Below are 20,428 nucleotides of genomic sequence, written 5' to 3' on the forward strand. Positions count from 1 at the left end.
CTTCCGCCCATCAATCTGCCATGAAGCACTTGGAGGGCTGAGTGATAGTTGACTTTTGGAACTTTCTCCCATAGGCAGCATTTTGACTCAGCCACAGTGAACTTTGATTCCGATTTACGCTTAGGACTGGCAAGGCCAGAGGAGCATTGGGCAGTTCATCCAACTTAAGACATCTGGAGTTCAAGGGACCTGGCCATCCAACAAAGATCCGGATCTTCAACACCAATGTAAAGTCAGTTTGCTTTCAGAACCTTTCTAAACTTTTCAATAACTGCCTTCTGACAAATACTCCGTATTTTAACAAAGATCTGTGGCAAAGATTCTCATTTGTTCTGACATGCACTGAGGAAGAGTCTTCAAAAGACGTTGGAGATGATAGTGACATACTTGCAAACCCTTTTTCAAATGTAACAAAGCTGCAATGAAAAGTGAAAAATTTAAAGGGGAAAAAGGAAGAGAGGACGTACCAAGTATTTCAACTTACTAGAGATATGCAATACTATGACTTTTTACAAGCGGATGGGCTACTATAACTGTTTTGAAATACATCGCAGGACCGGGATTTTTATTATTTGTTTTTACATACTGTACTATTACCTTTACATCATACTATACCATGATTTTTTTAATGAATATCTTCTACATACTATGCTGTGACTCTTTTTGACATATTTATTTATGACTTTTTATGAAATACTTTACTATGACCTTTTTCATAAATTGTTTTGACAAACTAAAATATGACTTTTTGCAACATACTATTATATGACATTTTCTTAACATTCTCAACTATTACTTTTTATGGCTTTTTTCCGACATACTTTACGATGACTTTTTACGAAATACTATATAATCACTTTTTTCAACATTCTAAACTTTTTATCGACTTTTTTATGACTTTTTTCATAAATTCTTCAAATAGTATAGTATGTAAGAAAAGTTAAAAAAAAAGTCATAGTATGTCTGAAAATTCATATTATAGTTTGTTGAAACTATTCTTAAAAAATATTAGTATCTCTAAAAAAAATAATAGTGTAGTATTTAGAAAAAAGTTATGGTATATTACATCAAAAAGAGACATCAAAACGTCATAGTATTGTATGTCGAAAAAGCAATTAAAAAGTCATAGCATAGTATGGCTCAAAAAGTTAAAAAAAAGTAATGGTATAATATGGCGAAAAGTGACAAAAAAAAGTCATATGGAATGTCAAAAAAGGAAATAGTATACTATGTTTAAAAAAGATATAGTATAGTGTGTTTAAAAAAAGTCATAAAAAAGTCATGGTATAGTATGTCAAAAAAAGTTATAAAAAAGTCATAGTAGAGAAATAGACATAGTAGTCAGAAAAGGTCATATATTGATATGATAAAAGTCGTAAAAACGTTATATATTATGTCCAAAAATGACATGAAAAAAGGTATAGTATGTAGATAAGTCATATAAAGTCATAATGTAGTATGTCGTAAAAATTAATTGTATAATTTGTTAAAAAAGTAATAAAAAAATCATTGTATAGTATGTTAAAAAAATTGTAAACTATGTCGAAATGGTAAGAAAATTGGAAAATATAGTATGTTGAAAAAATACATCAAACATAGTATTCATAGTATTGTAGTTGTCTTAGTATTGTATGTAAAAAAACAAAACGTTGGTGTTCGCCAAACAGCATCTAGTCTGATGGCCAAAAAGCTCAATTTTTGTCTCATCAGACCAAAGAACCTTCTTCCAATTGACCTTGGAGTCTCCCACATGCCTTTGGGCGAATTCCAGGCGAGATTTCATATGAGCTTTTTTTTCCAACAGTGGCTTTCTCTTTGCCACTCTCCCATAAAGCTTCGACTGGTGAAGAACCCGGGCAACAGTTGTTGTATGCACAGTCTCTCCCATCTGAGCCACTGAAGCTTTTAACTCCTTCAGAGTGGTCGTAGGTGTCTTGGTGGCCTCCCTCACCAGTCTTCTTCTTGCCCGGTCACTCAGTTTGTTAGGACGGCCAGCTCTAGGCAGATTTAAACAAGTGCCATACTCCTTCCATTTCTTAATGATGGATTTAACTGAACTCTGTGGGATGTCCAGTGAGTTGGAAATCTTTTTGTAGCCATCTCCTGACTTGTACTTTTCAATGATCTTTTCTCTGAGTTGCTTGGAGTGTTCTTTTGTCTTCATGTTGCAATTGTAGCAGGAATACTGATGAACCAGAGACTGGACCTCCCAGACACAGGTGTTTTTATACTACAATCACTTGACACACATCAACTGCACTCAGGTGATCTCCATTTCACTAATTGTGACACTGCTGGCGTCAACTAGCTGGACCTCTGTTGAATTAGAACAGTCACTTTAAAGGGGGTGAATATTTATGCAAACACTTATTTTACACTATATATTTTTAATTAATTGACATTAGTTTGTAAAAATCAGTTTTAACTTTGACATGAAAGAAGCTTTTTTTTGCAAATTCTTGTCAAAAAAGCCAAATTATATTGACCATGATTTCATGTACAGCCTAGGCCAAAAGTTTTGAGAATGACACAAGTATTGGTTTTTACAAAGTTTGCTGCTTCAGTGTTTTTAGATCTTTTTGTCAGATGTTACTTTGGTATACTGAAGTATAATTACAAGCATTTCATAAGTGTCAAAGGCTTTTATTGACAATTACATTAAGTTTATGCAAAGAGTCAATATTTGCAGTGTTGACCCTTCTTTTTCAAGACCTCTGCAATTTTATTTCATTTTATTTTTATCTTGTCTTTCTTTTACCATGTCTCTTGTGTGCACTTTACCCTATGCTGCTGTAATCCTGCAAATTTCCCCGCTGTGGGACTAATAAAGGATTATCTTATCTTATCTTATTCCCCCTGGCATGCTGTCAATTAACTTCTGGGCCACATCCTGACTGATGGCAGCCCATTCTTGCATAATCAATGCTCAGAGTTTGTCAGAATTTGTGGGTTTTTGTTTGTCCACCTGCCTCTTGAGGATTGACCACAAGTTTTCAATGGTATTAAGGTCTGGGGAGTTTCCTGGCCATGGACCCAAAATTTCGATGTTTTGTTCCCCGAGCCACTTAGTTATCACTTTTGCCTTATGGCAAGGTGCTCCATCATGCTGGAAAAGGCATTGTTCGTCACCAAACTGTTCTTGGATGTTTTTGGTACCATTCTTTATTCATGGCTGTGTTCTTAGGCAAAATTGTGAGTGAGACCACTCCCTTGGCTGAGAAGAAACCCCACACATGAACTGTGAGTGCATCTGCAGGCACTAAACAAAAGTTGTTTCAACATACTTCACAATTAATTTCTTTGATATACTTAACTGACTTTTTGGACATATTGTACTTTCTCTTTTTTCAACATACTATACTATGGCTTTTTTATGACTTTTTTCAACATACTGAATTGTTTACTATTTACAATTAGTGTTGCTTACTAAAAAAAATTAAATGCATTTTGATTACTACAGTTTCCAAAATTACCCAAAAAACGTCTGCTCATATTACATAATCTTTTTTTATTACATCAGTACATTTTCTCTATATAATACATCGATTTACATGACATCTTTATAAAATTAGAATTATCTGATCAAATTCACATTTGCAAGATTGAGTAGGGAAAAGGGAAGAAGTCAAAGAAAGAAGCTGAATTTTAGGGTTTTTGATCAGGCCGAGTGAGTTAGTCTAATCTACTCATGTCCATGGTGAGTCTGTAAATCAAAATAAGCAGAATTTCAGCGGGAAAAAACAAACACCTCCTTTGATAAAAAAATGATTTTATTCTACAGTTTTGGTAGGAGTACATATAGTTTCGCTTTGATAAAAAGTACTTCATCTCCAGTTGCTGCAGGAGTACACATCATTTTCCAACTACTTTGATTTGTGGGGAAAACAAGAAAATTGCAATGTTGTCGTTTAGCACTACATCAGGAAATAATAATAAGAAAGAAAGCAATGGTGACCCATTAACAGAGAAAATCACATTACATCTGCCTTTTGGTCACTCAATCTATAACCCTAAATATGAACATATTTCATAAATATACCTGTATTTGTACAGAATGATATTCTTCATAAAGTGGCTTTTGTAATATCTACGACTCATCGTTATGATTATGCACTCATTATGAGAAGCCTAGTTTATGGATCTATGTATATACAAAACTGCAATATAATCTGCTTCATCTAAAAGCTTTTCCTCAGTTTATCTTCTCTGAAATCAAAGCTAATGTACATTTGTTTCCCTACAGCAGCAGAACAAGGATCTCTGGGTAAATAGCTTAATGGGTTGGATTATATTCCTTCAGACTAAATGGCTACAGAACAATTAGCATGAACCTCTTCTTTATATATGTGGAAGACCTCATATCACACACCAACCAAGATTACATTTTCCAAGCATGTGCTGAAGGCAATGTGCTGCATTAGGATTTAATACAAAGCAACTAAATGATTAAAAAAAAGTGAAGGTTATGTAATTCCTATGATTGAGACGACGTAAACTGATAAAGCAACACTGCTAATACAAATGAAGATTACTACAAGGCAAACAATGTTGTTTCCAAGGCAGTTTTCGATCATGGTCCATATGGAAAATTGAAGTTGGGAGTCAATGAAAGGGAAGCACATTGCTATTGGAATAAAACATTTCCACAAAACAATAGTATATTGATTAAAACGTGTTTAACTGCCCCACCTCAACCCCTTTATATTGTCAACTGCAAAGCTTCCTGCTACATGGTCTCAAGCTGAATATTGGACGTTTAAAAAAAAAAAAAAAAAAAAAAAAAAAAAAGGTATTATTTGTGGTGTCCAATACCAATGAGGGCCTTATTGGGTTGCACAAAGTAGCTGTCATTTAACTTCAATAATAATCAATATCATCAGGACCACCTGTACTATAGTACTGTGCCACTATGGTAGAAGTAGTTTTCAGAGATTAAGGACACTTATAATAATATTAATACCACTGGTTTCATCTAGGCCGGGATAAACAAAAGTCTTACTACACATGTATATTAACCTTAATACCAAAGGCTTGGACTGCTTTACTGACATCCAGCCTCGTATAGTTATATACATTCCACCTCGTATAATTTAGCTTCATGTGAATTATGTGCAAATGAAGTGAGAGATATGTCATAATCAGGTAGTCGTTAAAATTAAGAAACTGTTGGGAAAACTTTCACATTACTCTACGTTTTGGGAAATATGCTTATTCCCTTTCTGGCGGAGAGTTGACGCTGAATGAGAAATTTGATTTATCTCTCGTACAAAGAGGGTTGTTGTTTTTCTCATCTAGTGACATCGCTCCACCAGAAAGTGTATTTGCATAGTTTTAGTCTTGAGAGATAGCCGTTTATTCTTTCTACCTTTATAAAAATCTGTTTTCCGTGTTCGTTTCGAGTCAGGCTGGAGACGGATGTCAGCCAAATGCCTACATTTAAAATGTGAAATGATAATAGTGATGTGAAATTGATATCCTGTAATTCCTAAAAGTGTGGTTTGATCGTTCTCTGCTTTTCTAACCAAGCTGTCTAATTTGTGTTAAAAAAGGTATTTGGAGCACAATAATGCGTCTGGACTCACTGTGGCTGGATATAATGTGCTTTGTACGACGTCCACTGGCCTTACTGCATTGTGCTGAGTGGGTTCGACAGTTTGAAACCCTTAAAGGAATCACTAAGCGTCTCAGTATGATACACTGCATACACAGTCTACTGTATTTGATCACCTTAACGCTCCAGAAGTGATTCCAGCTTACACCATCATAACTGATTTACTAATATAAACTAATAGATATGGTGATACTGTCTAAGAAGAATAACGCTGCAGCTTTTAGCTTCACATTCTCTTGCCATTGCTCCTTCTACAACTTCACTTCCTGTGCAAAAAAGAAAGGTTCTGCATGTGCTGTTCAGTCCTCACTGAGATGGCAGTTTGTTTCAGAGAATCTGCGGCTGCATTTTTTTTTTGTCTCTCGTTCAGTTTATTCTGAGCGACTGTACCCTTGGTCGTTATCCTTTGCCCACTTTAACTTCCACTACAGTTTAGAACACTTGTAGAGGCTCCTGCGTTTGGTCGGCTTGTGTTCATGTCCTATACAAAGAGCAGCGGATGCGATCATTTCACTCTTGGGCCCCCGGGGCCAGACGACTCACCGGATCTCACTCTGTAAATCCTATGCATGTGCCATCTTGTGTTGGCATGAAAGCCATTCTTCATTCACACTGTTCATAACACTAGACGTCATTGTTCCGTCACGGCATGGCCGCCACATTAAGGTATTTCCACAGCGAGAGTGCTGTCAACTTCAAATGTTTTTTCTAATAAATTGCTTTAACCACCTTATTCTTCTATATGATGAACTTGACGTCGTTCTTGAGGTTCCCGTGGTTGTTGTTGTTGTTATTGATGACACTGAAGCGGTTGGGGAGGACCCTCATCTTCATGGTTCCGTCGGCGCCGCAGGAGAAGATGTGATTGGTCGGCCCCACCTCGATCTGCATGACGCCCGTGCCGAGGTTCCTGAACAACGACTGGCGAGCGTGTTCGTTGGGGAAGGTGTAGAGCGGACACTGTGTGGCCAGGCTCCAGATCTGACAAGTCCAGGGAAGAAGAGAACAGTGAGCACGGAGATTCTTTTAAACAGTGCAGCATATTAAAGAATAAGTCTGCTGATATTCTGGATTTTTAGCAAAGAATCTGCTCCCTTGAGGTTATGGAGGAAACCTTTCTTCTTGGTAAAAGGTACGTAATTATACGAAATTATTTTCCTCAAGTTCTGCAGTTGTTTGTTTGTTAGCAAAACGTCACTGTTTTCATTATGTGAAAAGGCCCCAAAATTTTAACATTTGGTTAAGACCGCAACAGGGAGGCTTAGCCAAAGAGCTTTGAATTATGATTATTTGTGGAACCAATAACATAAGAAAAGAAAGTGGAAAAGAGAGCAAAATGTCTGTAAAACGGATTAACAAAGTAGAGAGATGAGTTGAAGGGATAGGTCGGACTAGGTGAGGTAAAGGGGGAGCGAGGGGGAGGGAGAGTAGCCCAAGTAAAATGATCTCATTCAAACATAACAGTTGGACTGGTATGTCATAAAATTGAAATGAGAAAAAGAACTAGGTGTGAATATTACAGATGATAAATAGTTGCATATTTAGAGAACAGTCTCCAACATCATCACATACTTGGAGAGAACATTGTTGGAAGAATGTAATAAGATTCTTTATTACCCCCAAATTATAAGTAAATATCTCTCCATTGTTCAACCACGTTGGAGGAAATGTCGGGCAACACATGTAGATCATTCTCATGTATTTTGGCTATGTCCTGAAATTGTACAGCTCTGGGGAAATGTCTATATGGTTATATTCACAATTCAAGGCTATAATATAAATAAGTCATGTATGTCACTCTACTTTGGTAATATGACAGGAGATCTGTTAAGAGAAGACCGGTATCTGCTGAAAATATAGTTAGCAGCTTTTAAGAAGGCTGTTACAAAGAGATGGTACAAGGCAGAACCACCATCTCCAGAAAGATGGCTGATAAATGTGAATGAAATATATGATATGGAACTTCTAACTCGTAGGATAAGAGCTCAAGAGGAGCGACGTCGTGATAAAAGGTGGGAGAAATAGGCGATGGTTACGTGTCAACGATAAGACAGGAAGAGAACCCCCGAATGTGTCTCAGGAATGATCAGGTTTTTGAGGTGACAGAGCAATCCGGATCCTTTTCATGTTTTTGTTATTGCTTTTTGTGCGCATGTGATCGGTCTCTGATGAAATGACAATAAAAATGAAGTGTTGAAATCTTGCCAGGTAGAATCTCTAGCTCGATCCCACATACAAATATACTCATATAAAATACACTATCAACATACACTCCAATTGCAACTCTGTGTACTCCCGTTTAGCCTTTAAAAACATATACCTAAACGTTTGTGACCTGTTTTCAAAGATTAAGCTACATTTCTCATATTGAACCACAGAATCGTGACGGGCTCGGATCAACTCGCATTGTTTGATTCGTATTCCCATCATGGGAGCTTTATTATTTGATAAGGTATTTCATAGAACGAAGTCTGTACATCTTAGTTAATCTTCCACCTCCATGGCTTCTCATCAAACACTTTAAAAGCTTATGAATTTGCAGCTCAGCCATGTTTCATTTTCAATCAGCCAATATTAATTTAATGGCTTCAGATGAGTAACATCACACACAGCTCTGGAGGTTTTTCTGAGCAAGAAAAAAAGTCATTTGAATTTCAAGCAGATGTGCACTGCACCATTTCTTGTACATCTGCGTGACGCAGTGGCTTCATCCGTGGAGTGACAGCAGAGTGATCCTTATTTAAGTCAAAAAGATAAAAGACCTGCAAATGTTTTAGCTGAAGACGGTGACATCTCCTGCCAGTTCAGTCAAAATGCTTTCCTCTGCCTTTCACCATGTCAACTCGCTTTCACCTTACACTTCAGTCTCCATCTTTCACACCGTTTTCCTGAGCAAGTGTTTAATCATAAGTGTGACATTGGTTTTGAATGAGTTTGATGGGGCTCGCTGTCTCTGCAGATAAATGCAACAGTCACCTGATTGTTGATGTGGAGGAGAGTGAGAGACATTTTCACCGGGGGGCCAAACACCCTGCAGGGCTGTTCTGTTAGGTACAGGTTTACTTTGTGTTGATTTATTAAAAAAAAAAAAATCATTATAAAAGCTTTTTAATCAATGTTCCCAGTGAAGCTCTCATGTAAGATTAATGAGAGAAAGACATAAAATCATCCTTTCTGGGATATTTTCTAACAGTCTTGTTTCAACGTGTACCTGACCTTGAAAGCCATCAGCAAATGCTGAGAACTTTCCATATATTTGACTAGCCATCTCTCAAAATGTCATATTTATTCAATAGATATGTATTGAATTGCATTAATTGACCAGTCAAACTACCTTAATGTTGCCCTCAGCTGATCCACTGATGAAGCAGTCCTCAGTCGGAGCGACAGCCAGAGCTTTGACAGGCGAGTCGTGGGCCTGGAAGCTCTGACGCTGGTGCCTGTGGGCAAGCTCCAGTACGCTGATCCAGCCTTTCCTCCCACCTGTGATAAGCAGCTGCTGCCTGGAGGCCATCGAGAGCACGGTAGCTCCGGACTCGTGGCAGCAGAAAGCTTCAGAGAGAGAGAAAGAGGAAGGATTTGGTTTTGGAGTATAATAAAGTGGATGAATCAAAGGGGACATGATAAAATTTGAGACAAGCATTAAGAATGGAAATTAAAACAGCAGGACAGAGAGGAGACAATATGGTGGGTAAAAACATAAAACATTTAGCGCTTCAATTTACAATTATTATTACAATTATTAGTTAACTAATTCATTAAATTAAATTCAAATTCTGAATGAATCGTGCACCGACCATGCCCATTTGGGGTCGTAATACACCATTTCTCTTCCCTCATTTCTTGTCTGGTCTAATCAGACAATCTAATAAAATCTCAAAAGATATGTATCGAACTAATATGTCCAAGTGGACGTTTGAAGAAATTCTACCCGAAGCATTTCTGAGATATCAGGTTCACGGGAATTGCACGCAAGGACAAACAACCTATCGCCAGCGCGGAGGCATAAAAAATGTCATCTTAGTAGTCGTAAAAATGTAAAAATCATGTCATAAAAAAAGGTGGTACTGTCAAATGGTAAGTTAAATCCAAAAATATTTTGGGGGGTAAAAAACTATAACAATGAGCTGTTACGTTTGAATATCACCACGCCAATCACAAGATATCAGCAGGTAGAGACAAATGCATTTTTCCACTGTTAGCTAGCTTTTGTTCCCTCAGATGTAGTGACATGAAATGATTAAATGAAAAAGTGATGTGTGCGTTTTTCTCCTTTTTTGTTGTATTATTGGGTTTTTTTCTTCTTTTATTTGGGGTAAGAATGAGCTTATTAATTTAACAATCAGAAGTGGGCTTTGAGTTAAAACATGTTGAGAACCAATTGCACAGTGTGTCATAAAAAAATCCAATAAAAAAAACATAATGCCTCACTCCATGCTGGCAGGGAAGCATAAAAAGTTGTTTTCTTTACTTATTCAGCTGCTATTTCATGAATAATTAATTTGAAATTCAGCACATAAACATGTTACTTGACATTAGGGCTGCAACTAACGCTTATATTATTTATATATATTTAATAATAAATTAATCTGCCAGTAATTATCTTGATTAATATGTTAACTGCTGTCAATAAGAATAAATAGAAAAAAGTCCAGAGGGACTTCTTGAAATTGGGTTTGGACTGTTTGTGGAACAAAACAAATTGCTTGGCTGATTCCTAAAAGAATCTGTTCCAAGTAAAATATGCTTCTCTTGTGCTGCATCTTACCATGTACCAGGCTGTTCGCAGGAGTTACCAGGGTGTCCCACAGACACACGTTCCTGTGGAGTGAAAAAAAAAATATATAAAAATACTAAATTATTATCCATTACCACATTTTAATCAAAGGACAGGTCATTATCCCCGTTGGCCATAGAACAGTGGAGCTGAACGGAAATAATTCAGCATTTAATTAGAAGTTTGTGAAACAGAATTGAATTGGGAGAACAACTTCTAAAGATGACCGGAGACAAAGTTGTCCTTCTAACTCTCGTACCTGTTGTCTGTTGAAAGACCTGCAGTGGCAATGAGGGAGGAGGAGCCCACAAAGACAAAGTCGTGAGCTGTCTTGTTGTGGCACTGCAACGTCTGGCAGAGAGAGAGAGAGAGACAAAGAAGATGAATAGTAATAGTGACACTAATAGAGAAGCAGGAGAGGAGTAAACAAAAATAAGAATGACAGGGAGAAAGCGTGAGGACACTGAGAACGTCAAGACAGACAAAACAAAAAACAAACAAAAAAGAAAAGGTAGCACATTGATTCACTCTGCGACTCTCTTACCAGGTATGGTTTAGGGGCATTCCCACTTGTGTTGGTCTGCCAGAGACTCAAACCTCCATCAGCATCGACAATACCAAACTGTACAAAACATTCAGAGAGCAGATATCAGGCTTTGCTTAAATTAAGTAAAACATTATCCAATCACACAGACAAAAACATATTGTCATGTGCTCCTTCTGTGTTTGTGCACCCCGTTGAGAACCGTATCTGCCTTCTGGTGATCTGGATTCCTCTCAAATCATCTTCCAAAACACGTCAGCAGCCTCATGAGTTCAAGCACCACTTACATAACTAACACCAAGCGCTCTCTGCTTGTCCTCTCGTTCCAATTTTTTTTTAAGCATATTTCACTCTTTTGGCCAGAACAGGCAGATAAGATGGTTCTGGCACAGGAGAGGCACCATCTGAGAAAGTTATTAGCTGGAGGCGAGTGCCTGAGTTCAGAGCTGTTGAATCACTCAGCTGAATAACAAAATGTGCTGAAGCCAAACTCCCCGCTGTGGTTTGTGCCTGAATGGCAAAGTGTGAAAACGTTACTGGATCAGACAGGCTCACATCACGATGCAGTCGTGTTGTGGAGCTAAGAATAGTGGGACATCTGGATGGCGGAAGTTAACTATTTAAACTGGTCAATTTCACAGTTCACATTGAAGTGTGTGTGTGTGTGTGTGTGTGTGTGTGTGTGTGTGTGTGTGTGTGTGTGTGTGTGTGTGTGTGTGTGTGTGTGTGTGAGACTTGTTACCTTGTTTCCCTGGTGGTTGAATCGTATCCTGGTGACTCTGGAGTTGCCTGGACTTCTGAAGCAGATGATCTGCTGGGAGTGACCCCACTCGAACATCCTGACACTTCCATCCTGAGCTCCTGTCAGGTCTGAAATAAAAAAAAAAGAAAGAAAATTGCCATCAGATCATTTCGCTGTGCCTCTCATTCTGGTCCCAACACGAGGTTTTGGCATTTCTTTGTTCCCAAAATTTTACAACTGATGATGGAAACAGTTTATTTCACACAAGCACAACAGCCGTTCTAACGACCTGCTGGGAATTATTCAACACCGAAAAACCTCACAGCTGAATCCTCACTCTGCAGTTTGACTGGATAATACAAGGTAGGGTTCACTCAGCCTTTTCTAGATCAACAGCAGCACTGGGGCCAGAAAAAAAACAAAAAAAACTTGGCCACTTGCTAAATATCAACATCTGAGAAACTTTTGTGTTGATGTAATCACCCCCTGAAGGCTCTTTTTTTAGGAATATGATGTCTGGATTATACCTTTTTTTAATGACAGACAGATCAGTCATACTTACAGTAGGGCAGTGTGGGATGGGAGGTCATCCTTCTCACATTGTTGATGTTTCTTTTGATCATCTGGGAGAAGAGAAGTGAAGAGGAGGAGAAAAAGTAAGTCAACATCAGTTGAAAACAATGCAGAACTTCATTATGCTAAATTCCAGGGATGTAACAGTAGACAGTTAAAGCCTTTCTATCTCATAGAATACCTTCAATGCTGGCTTCCTCTATCTGTTAAACTAATGGCTTGTTACTAATGGATTGCCATTAACTTTAATGTAACTGTGGAAAGCGGCATAACATTTTCGTTACAAGGTGCATGCCTGAAAGGGCCTCATCTGTAGTTAGGATCCACTTAAAAAGGTCAGGAAAATGTTAATCTTAAACATTATTCTAAAGTTCATATGTAATACTGCGTTTAACTTACAGCATAAATGGATGGTTGCTCTATCAGCATATAGCATAAATGGTCTTAATATACTGTAGCTCAGTTACTATTTCCTGTCTTGTATTATGACTGGTTGCCCAGAGAGGCAGACATTAACAGCAATGTCTGCCAAGGATTTTATTCATCATTGTCTCTAAATGTATTCTGCTCCAACCTTGAGAACACTGCCTGACTGGTTGGTAAAATAATTACGATGCAGAGTGGCTCTTACTGTCCAGTCTGCTTATCAAGAGCAACGAGCGAGCTGGTTAATATCAACAAAACATGACTCACAACTGACTCGACTCAAACACTTGACACTGCTACCACCGGAATAAAATCAATCTCCCTCCCCACTGCTAATGCCAAGTTTCTCTGCTCAGTAAAACAGCGTTTTAACACTTTTCCATTGAAAACATGCATAAAAATATGATAGAGGTTTTGGCCTGGTGTCTCACAAGCTATCAGCATCATCTTTGGACCTTTGTAAGTCAATGAGGGAAGCTAATGTTAGCAGCCATGATGCTTTTGGCAAACTGAGTTCAGACCAAGATTTATTATTAATTAAAGTCATTTAAACTGCTTTGAGGATTTTGCTTGGAGTAAAAAGAGGGGCAGATCCAGAGCACCAGACAATCAAGGCAGAAAAGCAGTGAAGCGTATAGATAGACTGTATTAATAAACTGGCCCACACCCACCTACAATTAATCTTAAGGCTGCTTGCTTTGGAAAATAGTCAACAGCTATGCTAAGTATGGACAGTTTACAGTTAAAGGCTGAAAACATGCAAAACAACTCACAGATCTCCTTAGTCAGAGACAGACATCAGGAAAATATTCTATTAAGCAGAAGACAGGTGGGGCAAAACAAATGGCTCGGGTAATATAATCACATACAACTCCAGGCCTAGAGCTCACCACAGCAGCACCCCGGCCTGTCTGCACTCCTCCCAGCCACGGCATGTTGATGGGTGTACCGGGGCTACTGTGAGTGTACGGTGTGGTGCCGTGGAGGGCAGCAAAGTCGTCACGTGCATGGACCACCAGGAAGTCATCACCACCAACACTACAGAGACGGAAAGGTAATTATGTATTAAATATAACTTCAAATTTTAAAACAAAACAATTCAGAGATGATAGATTTGAGACAAGTTAAGTAATTAACACAAAGATGGTATTATTAATAATTCTAAAAATGGAAAAATAACATAATTCAACAAGAAAGGTAGGATGAATAATCTTAAAATGGAAAAAAAATACATAATTCAACTAGAAAGGTAAGATTATTATTACTTAAAATGGAAACATAGCAACATTCAACCAATATCATGACAGCATCTCTTGTTTATAGGAAAACAGTTATTGTGGGCACTGTGAGCATCAACAGAGAAGCTGTAACAGATATATAGGACAATATATAGCTCTGTGATAATAATACCTCATAAAGGAGAGGCCCTACACAAATGCATTAAGATTATGCTGCACATCCACACATAAACACACACTGCAGATGCATATACACCACCAACACAATTACTGAACCAATCACATTGCCCTATGCCCACACTTCATTTAGCTCTGCTGGCTGAAAAGTGAGCAGACGTTACTCCGGCTGAACTCACAGCTCTTGGCCTTAACAAGTACAGTATGCACACGCAAAGAAACAAACACACACAAACAGTTTGCTCTCTTACCTTTTGACATCTGCGTCATCGTCATCGATCCATGTCATGATCTGTGTGGCCAAGATGGATGACACATCCAACTCCTGAATGTCATGGGTGGATGCCATGACTAAACAATTACGGTTTGCCTGGGAGGCAAACAGAGACAGGAAGTGGGGGAAACAGAGAGGTGGGTGACAGAGAGGATAAGGGTGAGGAAAATAAAGTGAGGTTTAATGTGACTTTTTACACCTCTATTCTGCCGGTGGTAAAAAAAAAAACCCATCCAAAATTAATCATAACCTGAGGTGCACCTTCCTTTGATCACCAGCACCACTGCTTCCCTTTAAATTAATAGCTATTCAAGCAAGAGCATCAGTGTGAACCTCTTCGTATATCAAACAAAGAAAACACAGGCTCAACATCATCAAAGGAGCGAAGATATGGTGTAAGAGTTGTGCCATTGGCCTTAAGAATTTTATACTTGTTATGAATTAAAATTGTGTGCCCTGATTCTGTTGGTCAAAGTGAAGCAAATGACTAGACATTCGACTTTAATAGTTTACTTCTGCTGCTCAGCTTTTACTTATAGTTCCAAGTTAGGCTGCAATATTTTTATAATCAAGAAACATATGTCCCTATGTCTACATATTTAGTTTCTCAATAACAGAGGAAAAAGTAAAAAAAACTTGAACACAGAGGTTACTGCACTGGCTTCCATAGTACTGCTTGATTATAACATTACTAAACAAATTGAATCATACACATTATATACTGGAGGTGGACATTCTTTGGTTTAAATAAAAAGATTAACAAAAATATGTTTGTTACAGCTTGTTATATGGAGTTTATACATTATGTATATAGTATGTTGTTCAGTGACATCTGTGTAAGAGAGTCATACCTTGTTGATGGCAAAGGCCGTGATGATGTCAGATTCCTTGTGAATGATGCGTGCCTTTCCTCCGGGGGAGGCCAGACCTGACTCAGTCTGCACAGAGGAAGGAACACACACACACACACACAAATCACTACCATGGCGATTCAATCATTATAGTTGAAACGCTGGTAAACATTTCTTGCAGCGAAATAACAGCCATAAAATCAGATACAGTACATTTCCCCTTAATGCTACAGAGCCAATGACCTGACAAGATCCATTAGAGGGATTGATGAATGAGGTGTCAAAATATCTGCTGTAGAAGACAACAGAGCTGATGTTGTAACGGAGCCTTGGCTCGAGCTAAGCCTAATCTTTGATTTTTACACTTTGTAATATGTGCACTCTATGTTTGTGTTAGTGTGTTTTGCCTTTAGAGGTTAAGAGAGGACATGTGAGGTGCATCAGGCCACCTTGTTAACCACAGCAGCTAACATAACTGGGTTAGTGCCATTGGATATAACATGAGCACAACAACCCTTGAGCGATGAGCACAAGCACACACTGTGCCATAGAGGTCCTACGGGACGATGCCGTGGCAGAGTACGCCTTACTGTAGCTATGCATATTGTATAGAGAAGTAAGATGTTGATGTAACTCAAAATGAGACGGGCATCCTTTGAGCATGAGATCGAATTAAAGTCTTTACTGCATCTATTCAAGGGGAAAAGACCATGTCTCTTTCTGTCAGATGGAATAAAGTAAAACTTGACTTGCAGAAATCTAAATATGGTGGTTTGCCATTTTCGCCGAGCACGTAATCCCTGTGGGACGCATATTCACTGCGACAGTGTGTGGCCCATTAATCAGAAGCTATTCAGCCTCATAGCTTGTCCTCTGAGAGACTGGGTTAATTAACACTGAGCCAAATGGAGTAGCTAGAACATGGCAGCTTGCACAGAGAGAGCCAGAAGATTAGAAACCTCTATGAAGCATCGATGTACAGTGCAATTTGAAATTCATGGCTCCCATTCACATGGATATTTGGACAGCTAAATGTAAGATTAATGTCAAACACGGACCGGAACAGTCAGAGTTCATCACCCAGAAAATATGTGTACTGTAATTCTGTCAAAATCAAATGATTTTATGTTTTTTAGATTATATGTGACAGGCCACATTTACAATGTTACTGCAAGAGGCAAATAGATAGGCACATGATGTGCATGTCCTCATATCTAATCACACAACAGTATGGTGATGTGATGTTTCATAAGGTTTCACAACATCTGCACAGAGTACAATATTGCATTAATATGGGTCTTGACAAATCAAAAGGAGTTTTGTTAATAATAAAAGCATCACACAATTTTGTTTAGAGCAACCAGAGAGCAGAGATGCATGGTTAAACATATAAAAATATCAATTACAGTTTTAGCTTCCACAATTAACAAAACTTCACATGCTTTAAAGCACGCTGGTAAACTACTTGACCAGTCATACAGTTATACATTGCATTGCTGTATTGTTGGTGTCTTGTAAACCCATGAGGGTTGGGCACGTTCTGTGCATGATACGAAAATAAAAAAATATCTATCTATACATTTTTTTTTTTTGCAAAATTCATTTCCAAGTATTTTCTGTAGTCTGCATGTCACAATCGAGCAGCGCTGTGGAGAGATTTGAGTTGTGTTTTTTTAATGATATGCTAGAAAAATAATTAAAATGGAAAGTTTTTCTTTTTTAACTTAAAAAACATTCAATATATGATTCATGATTATCCCCAGGACTCTATCGAAAAAATGTCTAACCACCTCTAAGGCTGGGTATTGTTTGATTGAAGATTCACTTCTAAAAACAGTATATGATCAAAGAATAAGCTAACAAGAGTAAGGATATTATCAAATTACTTGGTGCTAATTTTAGTTATGGGACAGTTTTCAGTGCTTGGTGCCACGGACACAATTCTGTTGGAACTGACATGTGGTACCCGTCCCATCCCAATTTCAAAAGTCACAATTAATGTGAAGCAGCAGTACCTGATTGTTTCCTGTCTCCTCCATCCCTGAACATTTCATATTGTCAGTCCCGTCCTCACCCGACTTAAATGATTGGGGAAACAGCACACACAACATACAACAACCAGTAATGAACCATGCAGTCAAAGACACACAGGATCTGAATTATTGAGCTGTTAATCAAACAGGGTGTAACTATTGGAATAAAATTAAAAGCACCAGGATGCAACTGGAGGCGGTAATATTAAATGTGGTTGTCATGCAGAACGAAAAAAGCACGAGTGCGCCAACAGGGAGGTGAGAGCAATAATGATGCAGTGTGCTTGGGAGTAAATACAGGAACATGTCGCAGATTTTTATCATAACGAAATAGTTAATGTGTTATTAAGAGACAATTCATACAATGTACTAGCTGTGCAACACGGAGACAGTTCATGCAGAAGGTTGGCATGGTGTAAACATGGTGTACCTCATTCGGGTCCCGTTTCTTGGTAAAAATGTTTCTAATGAAAGTCTCCTGCACTTCTTCCTGCTTGACCAGAAACTGCCACAGACGCTTCACTGGCAGTGCAGAATGGTGGCTAGTTCTGAAAATAATACAACACATTTCATTTAAATCAGTTGCATCAGTTCACTGAAGCACAACAAAATGTGCTAGAATGTATCATTTCTGATTTGTGCGATTGGTGTTGATCTGAAAACTCCACATATCTGGTGCTTAAGGCAAAACACAGCAAAAGCAGGAACAGTAAATCCCTACAGTGTGTACTGTACGGGCCATGAGGAAATCAATAGGGGTTACATCAGCTGAAGGATAAAACGTTGAATCTATGGAGATCTTGAGGAACAATTTCTAACCACCTTTTACTGGTGTGAATGTATCTTACAGATATTTCTGGTGCTGAAGGCTAAACTGTCAATTGAACAGTGTCACTAATGCATGATGTTTAAAGAATGAAGGGTATATCTGTAGGCTTGAAGCAATTTCATAAAGGATAAGTAAATTGCTTTGTCAACACAAAGGCTTTCTTATTTCTAAATTCTACTTGTATAAAAAAATACACTTAAAAAAGTTCTCATTTCCATTTTTGTACTTCTACTGATCCCCTGCTCATGGTGGTACCTGAACGGGGTGTTGGATGGTTCAAACAGGGCCTTGTGCCTGAGCAGGGCGGGGCCCGGTGCGGCGGTTTCATCCTGGAGGGGGGCGGAGATGTACGTGGATGGGGGGCCCCCGAAGATCTCCAGCCTTTTCTGTAGCACCTGCTCCCATCGCTGCAGCGTCTTCAGCACAGCGTGACAAAGAGGAGAGCCCACGGGCAGATCTGTTTTAAGTAGAAACAAGACAATTAGATAGCGAAGACAGGCAGGGAGAAATAGGGCGGCACTCCGCTACATCCTAGACGTTAGTATAGAAGTGTGTGGGTAGAGTACTTTAGAGTTTACCTAGTAGATCATATCCTGCCATTGGGTAAAAGGACTTGAGGTTGACCAACACCAGCTGAACCATTGCCAGTCGCATCAAACACCAACTGAGTGGGGGAAAAAAAAAAGCGTACAAATCAGATTACAATTCTGAGCATGAATACTTTAAAAGTTATTTTGAAAAACTGGGGGCATAAAAAGAGTGTTGAGACTGAATGTGGAGCACACTTTAGAGGCAGTGCAAGGGAATACAAGATCAATGGAAAGACACAAACAGCTGTAAACACACTCAGGTTTACTCAGGGCAACTTGAAATCAGGTGAAGATGAGTCACTCTGCAGTAACATCCAGTCGGTGCTCTGTGTCGTTACCTGTATGAATTGTGGTTTGAGTGCTCTCTCTGTGGAGAGCTGGGGTCAAACACATCTTCATATTCATTATCATCTTCCTCTTCATCTTGACTGTCCTGGCTCTCCTCTGAGTCATATTCTATCCTGTCTTCTGATGGTGGCAGCGACGGCTAAAAGACACAACAAAAATGAATAAGACTGAGACACAGACTGTTTTAGCTGAACAACGACAAACGCCAAAAGAAAAAAAAGAAATATGCTTTCTTTTTTCCTGCTTTCATTCTCCACCAAGCAACTTCAGTATATGTTTGAACATTATAGCTGATTAATGTAGTTAGATGATGACAGATTGCCAATTTGTTTCCATAAACAATAATATGGTGAAAGTATAATTATGATGTTATTAGTGAACCCTGCATGTGAAACATTATCCCAATGAAAAGTCAATATGCTTAAGATCACCTCAGTGTACCGTTTTATTAGATTTGTTTTGGGGTCGTTATTGTTAGTGTGGATTACCTTGGCGATAAAGTAATCCCAAATGCTGAGCTCTGGAGGGACAAATCGTTCTTTAAAGATGGAGGTAGCTTCTTGTTCCACTACAGGGCCATGCTTGGGACTGCATGGGCTCTCCCGCTCGATCCCAGACTCGTCCCTGGATCCACTGCGGGACGACCGGAGCCTGAATCGTCTGGACTTCCTGTCTGAGCCGCTTGGTGAGGCTGGGGAATGTCGAGAGAAAGCGTTTGTTAAATTGCTACATCATGATTTCCGCTGCCATCACACCCTTACCCACTGGTGCATTTTCATATCATATACAATACGTAAGGCAAGCTTTATATTTGCAATATCTTCCTAAAAAAATGAAAATTGTAGTTCAAAATGCTAAAAAAAAAATATAACAAATGCACAGGTGTTACAGCTACACCATGAGGGAACAGCACAGATAGTGTGGTAAACAGCTCCCACACTAATAAGTTGATGGATTACACCATGACCTACAGACGAGAACCCAATAACTTTAGCAGCACTGATTTGATTTAGCTACTGGGTCACCTCCAAAAGAAAACCCCACAGAGCGACAGCCACTCAGGCAGACTGTCAGAAAGAAAACTAGATCAGCCACACTTATCCTTTCCAACCTGGTGGGGGTGTTCTTGTTGGGCTGTTGGGTTTCTCGATGACAGGGGTCCGTGCGCCTCCTCCGAACACAGTCACCCAGAGCTTGCTGTTCAGTGGGTGGGCCACGATGCGAAACAGCTCGTTGCTGGAGTGAGTGGCCATGCCGTGAACAAACAGACTGAGGAAGACAGCAGTCAGGATCTCACAGAGCAGAACGGTTAAGCCTGGCTGGCTATCCTCGCCTGCTGAGCTCAACAGGCGAATCAGAGTGGCGATACCTGGTGGGACAAGAACAAGAAGGGGGAACAGCGGGGAAAGAGAGAG

At 38.9% G+C, this 20,428-nt stretch overlaps 1 protein-coding gene across 2 annotated transcripts in view; it reads right to left on the bottom strand.

Annotated features, from left to right (window-relative positions):
• Nucleotides 1–4,770: 4,770 nt before the first annotated feature.
• LOC129101747 (dmX-like protein 1) overlaps nt 4,771–20,428 on the bottom strand; it is a 51,312-nt gene continuing 35,654 nt past the window's right edge. The window contains exons 35-51 of one of the 2 annotated variants that reach the window (XM_054611656.1): nt 20,125–20,382; nt 19,502–19,704; nt 19,004–19,152; nt 18,654–18,739; nt 18,331–18,532; nt 17,677–17,794; nt 17,229–17,291; nt 15,214–15,300; nt 14,340–14,458; nt 13,564–13,711; nt 12,237–12,297; nt 11,675–11,802; nt 10,933–11,010; nt 10,648–10,739; nt 10,380–10,432; nt 8,946–9,163; nt 4,771–6,592 (exon numbers count right to left, since the gene is read on the bottom strand). In XM_054611656.1, the coding sequence (XP_054467631.1) occupies nt 6,350–6,592; nt 8,946–9,163; nt 10,380–10,432; nt 10,648–10,739; nt 10,933–11,010; nt 11,675–11,802; nt 12,237–12,297; nt 13,564–13,711; nt 14,340–14,458; nt 15,214–15,300; nt 17,229–17,291; nt 17,677–17,794; nt 18,331–18,532; nt 18,654–18,739; nt 19,004–19,152; nt 19,502–19,704; nt 20,125–20,382 (2,306 nt within the window). In that variant the 3' untranslated portion in view covers nt 4,771–6,349. The remainder of the gene's footprint in view (nt 6,593–8,945; nt 9,164–10,379; nt 10,433–10,647; nt 10,740–10,932; nt 11,011–11,674; nt 11,803–12,236; nt 12,298–13,563; nt 13,712–14,339; nt 14,459–15,213; nt 15,301–17,228; nt 17,292–17,676; nt 17,795–18,330; nt 18,533–18,653; nt 18,740–19,003; nt 19,153–19,501; nt 19,705–20,124; nt 20,383–20,428) is intronic. The other variant, XM_054611657.1, reaches the window with a different exon arrangement.

Source organism: Anoplopoma fimbria, chromosome 13, assembly GCF_027596085.1.
Source record: "Anoplopoma fimbria isolate UVic2021 breed Golden Eagle Sablefish chromosome 13, Afim_UVic_2022, whole genome shotgun sequence".
Classification (NCBI taxonomy): domain Eukaryota; kingdom Metazoa; phylum Chordata; class Actinopteri; order Perciformes; family Anoplopomatidae; genus Anoplopoma; species Anoplopoma fimbria.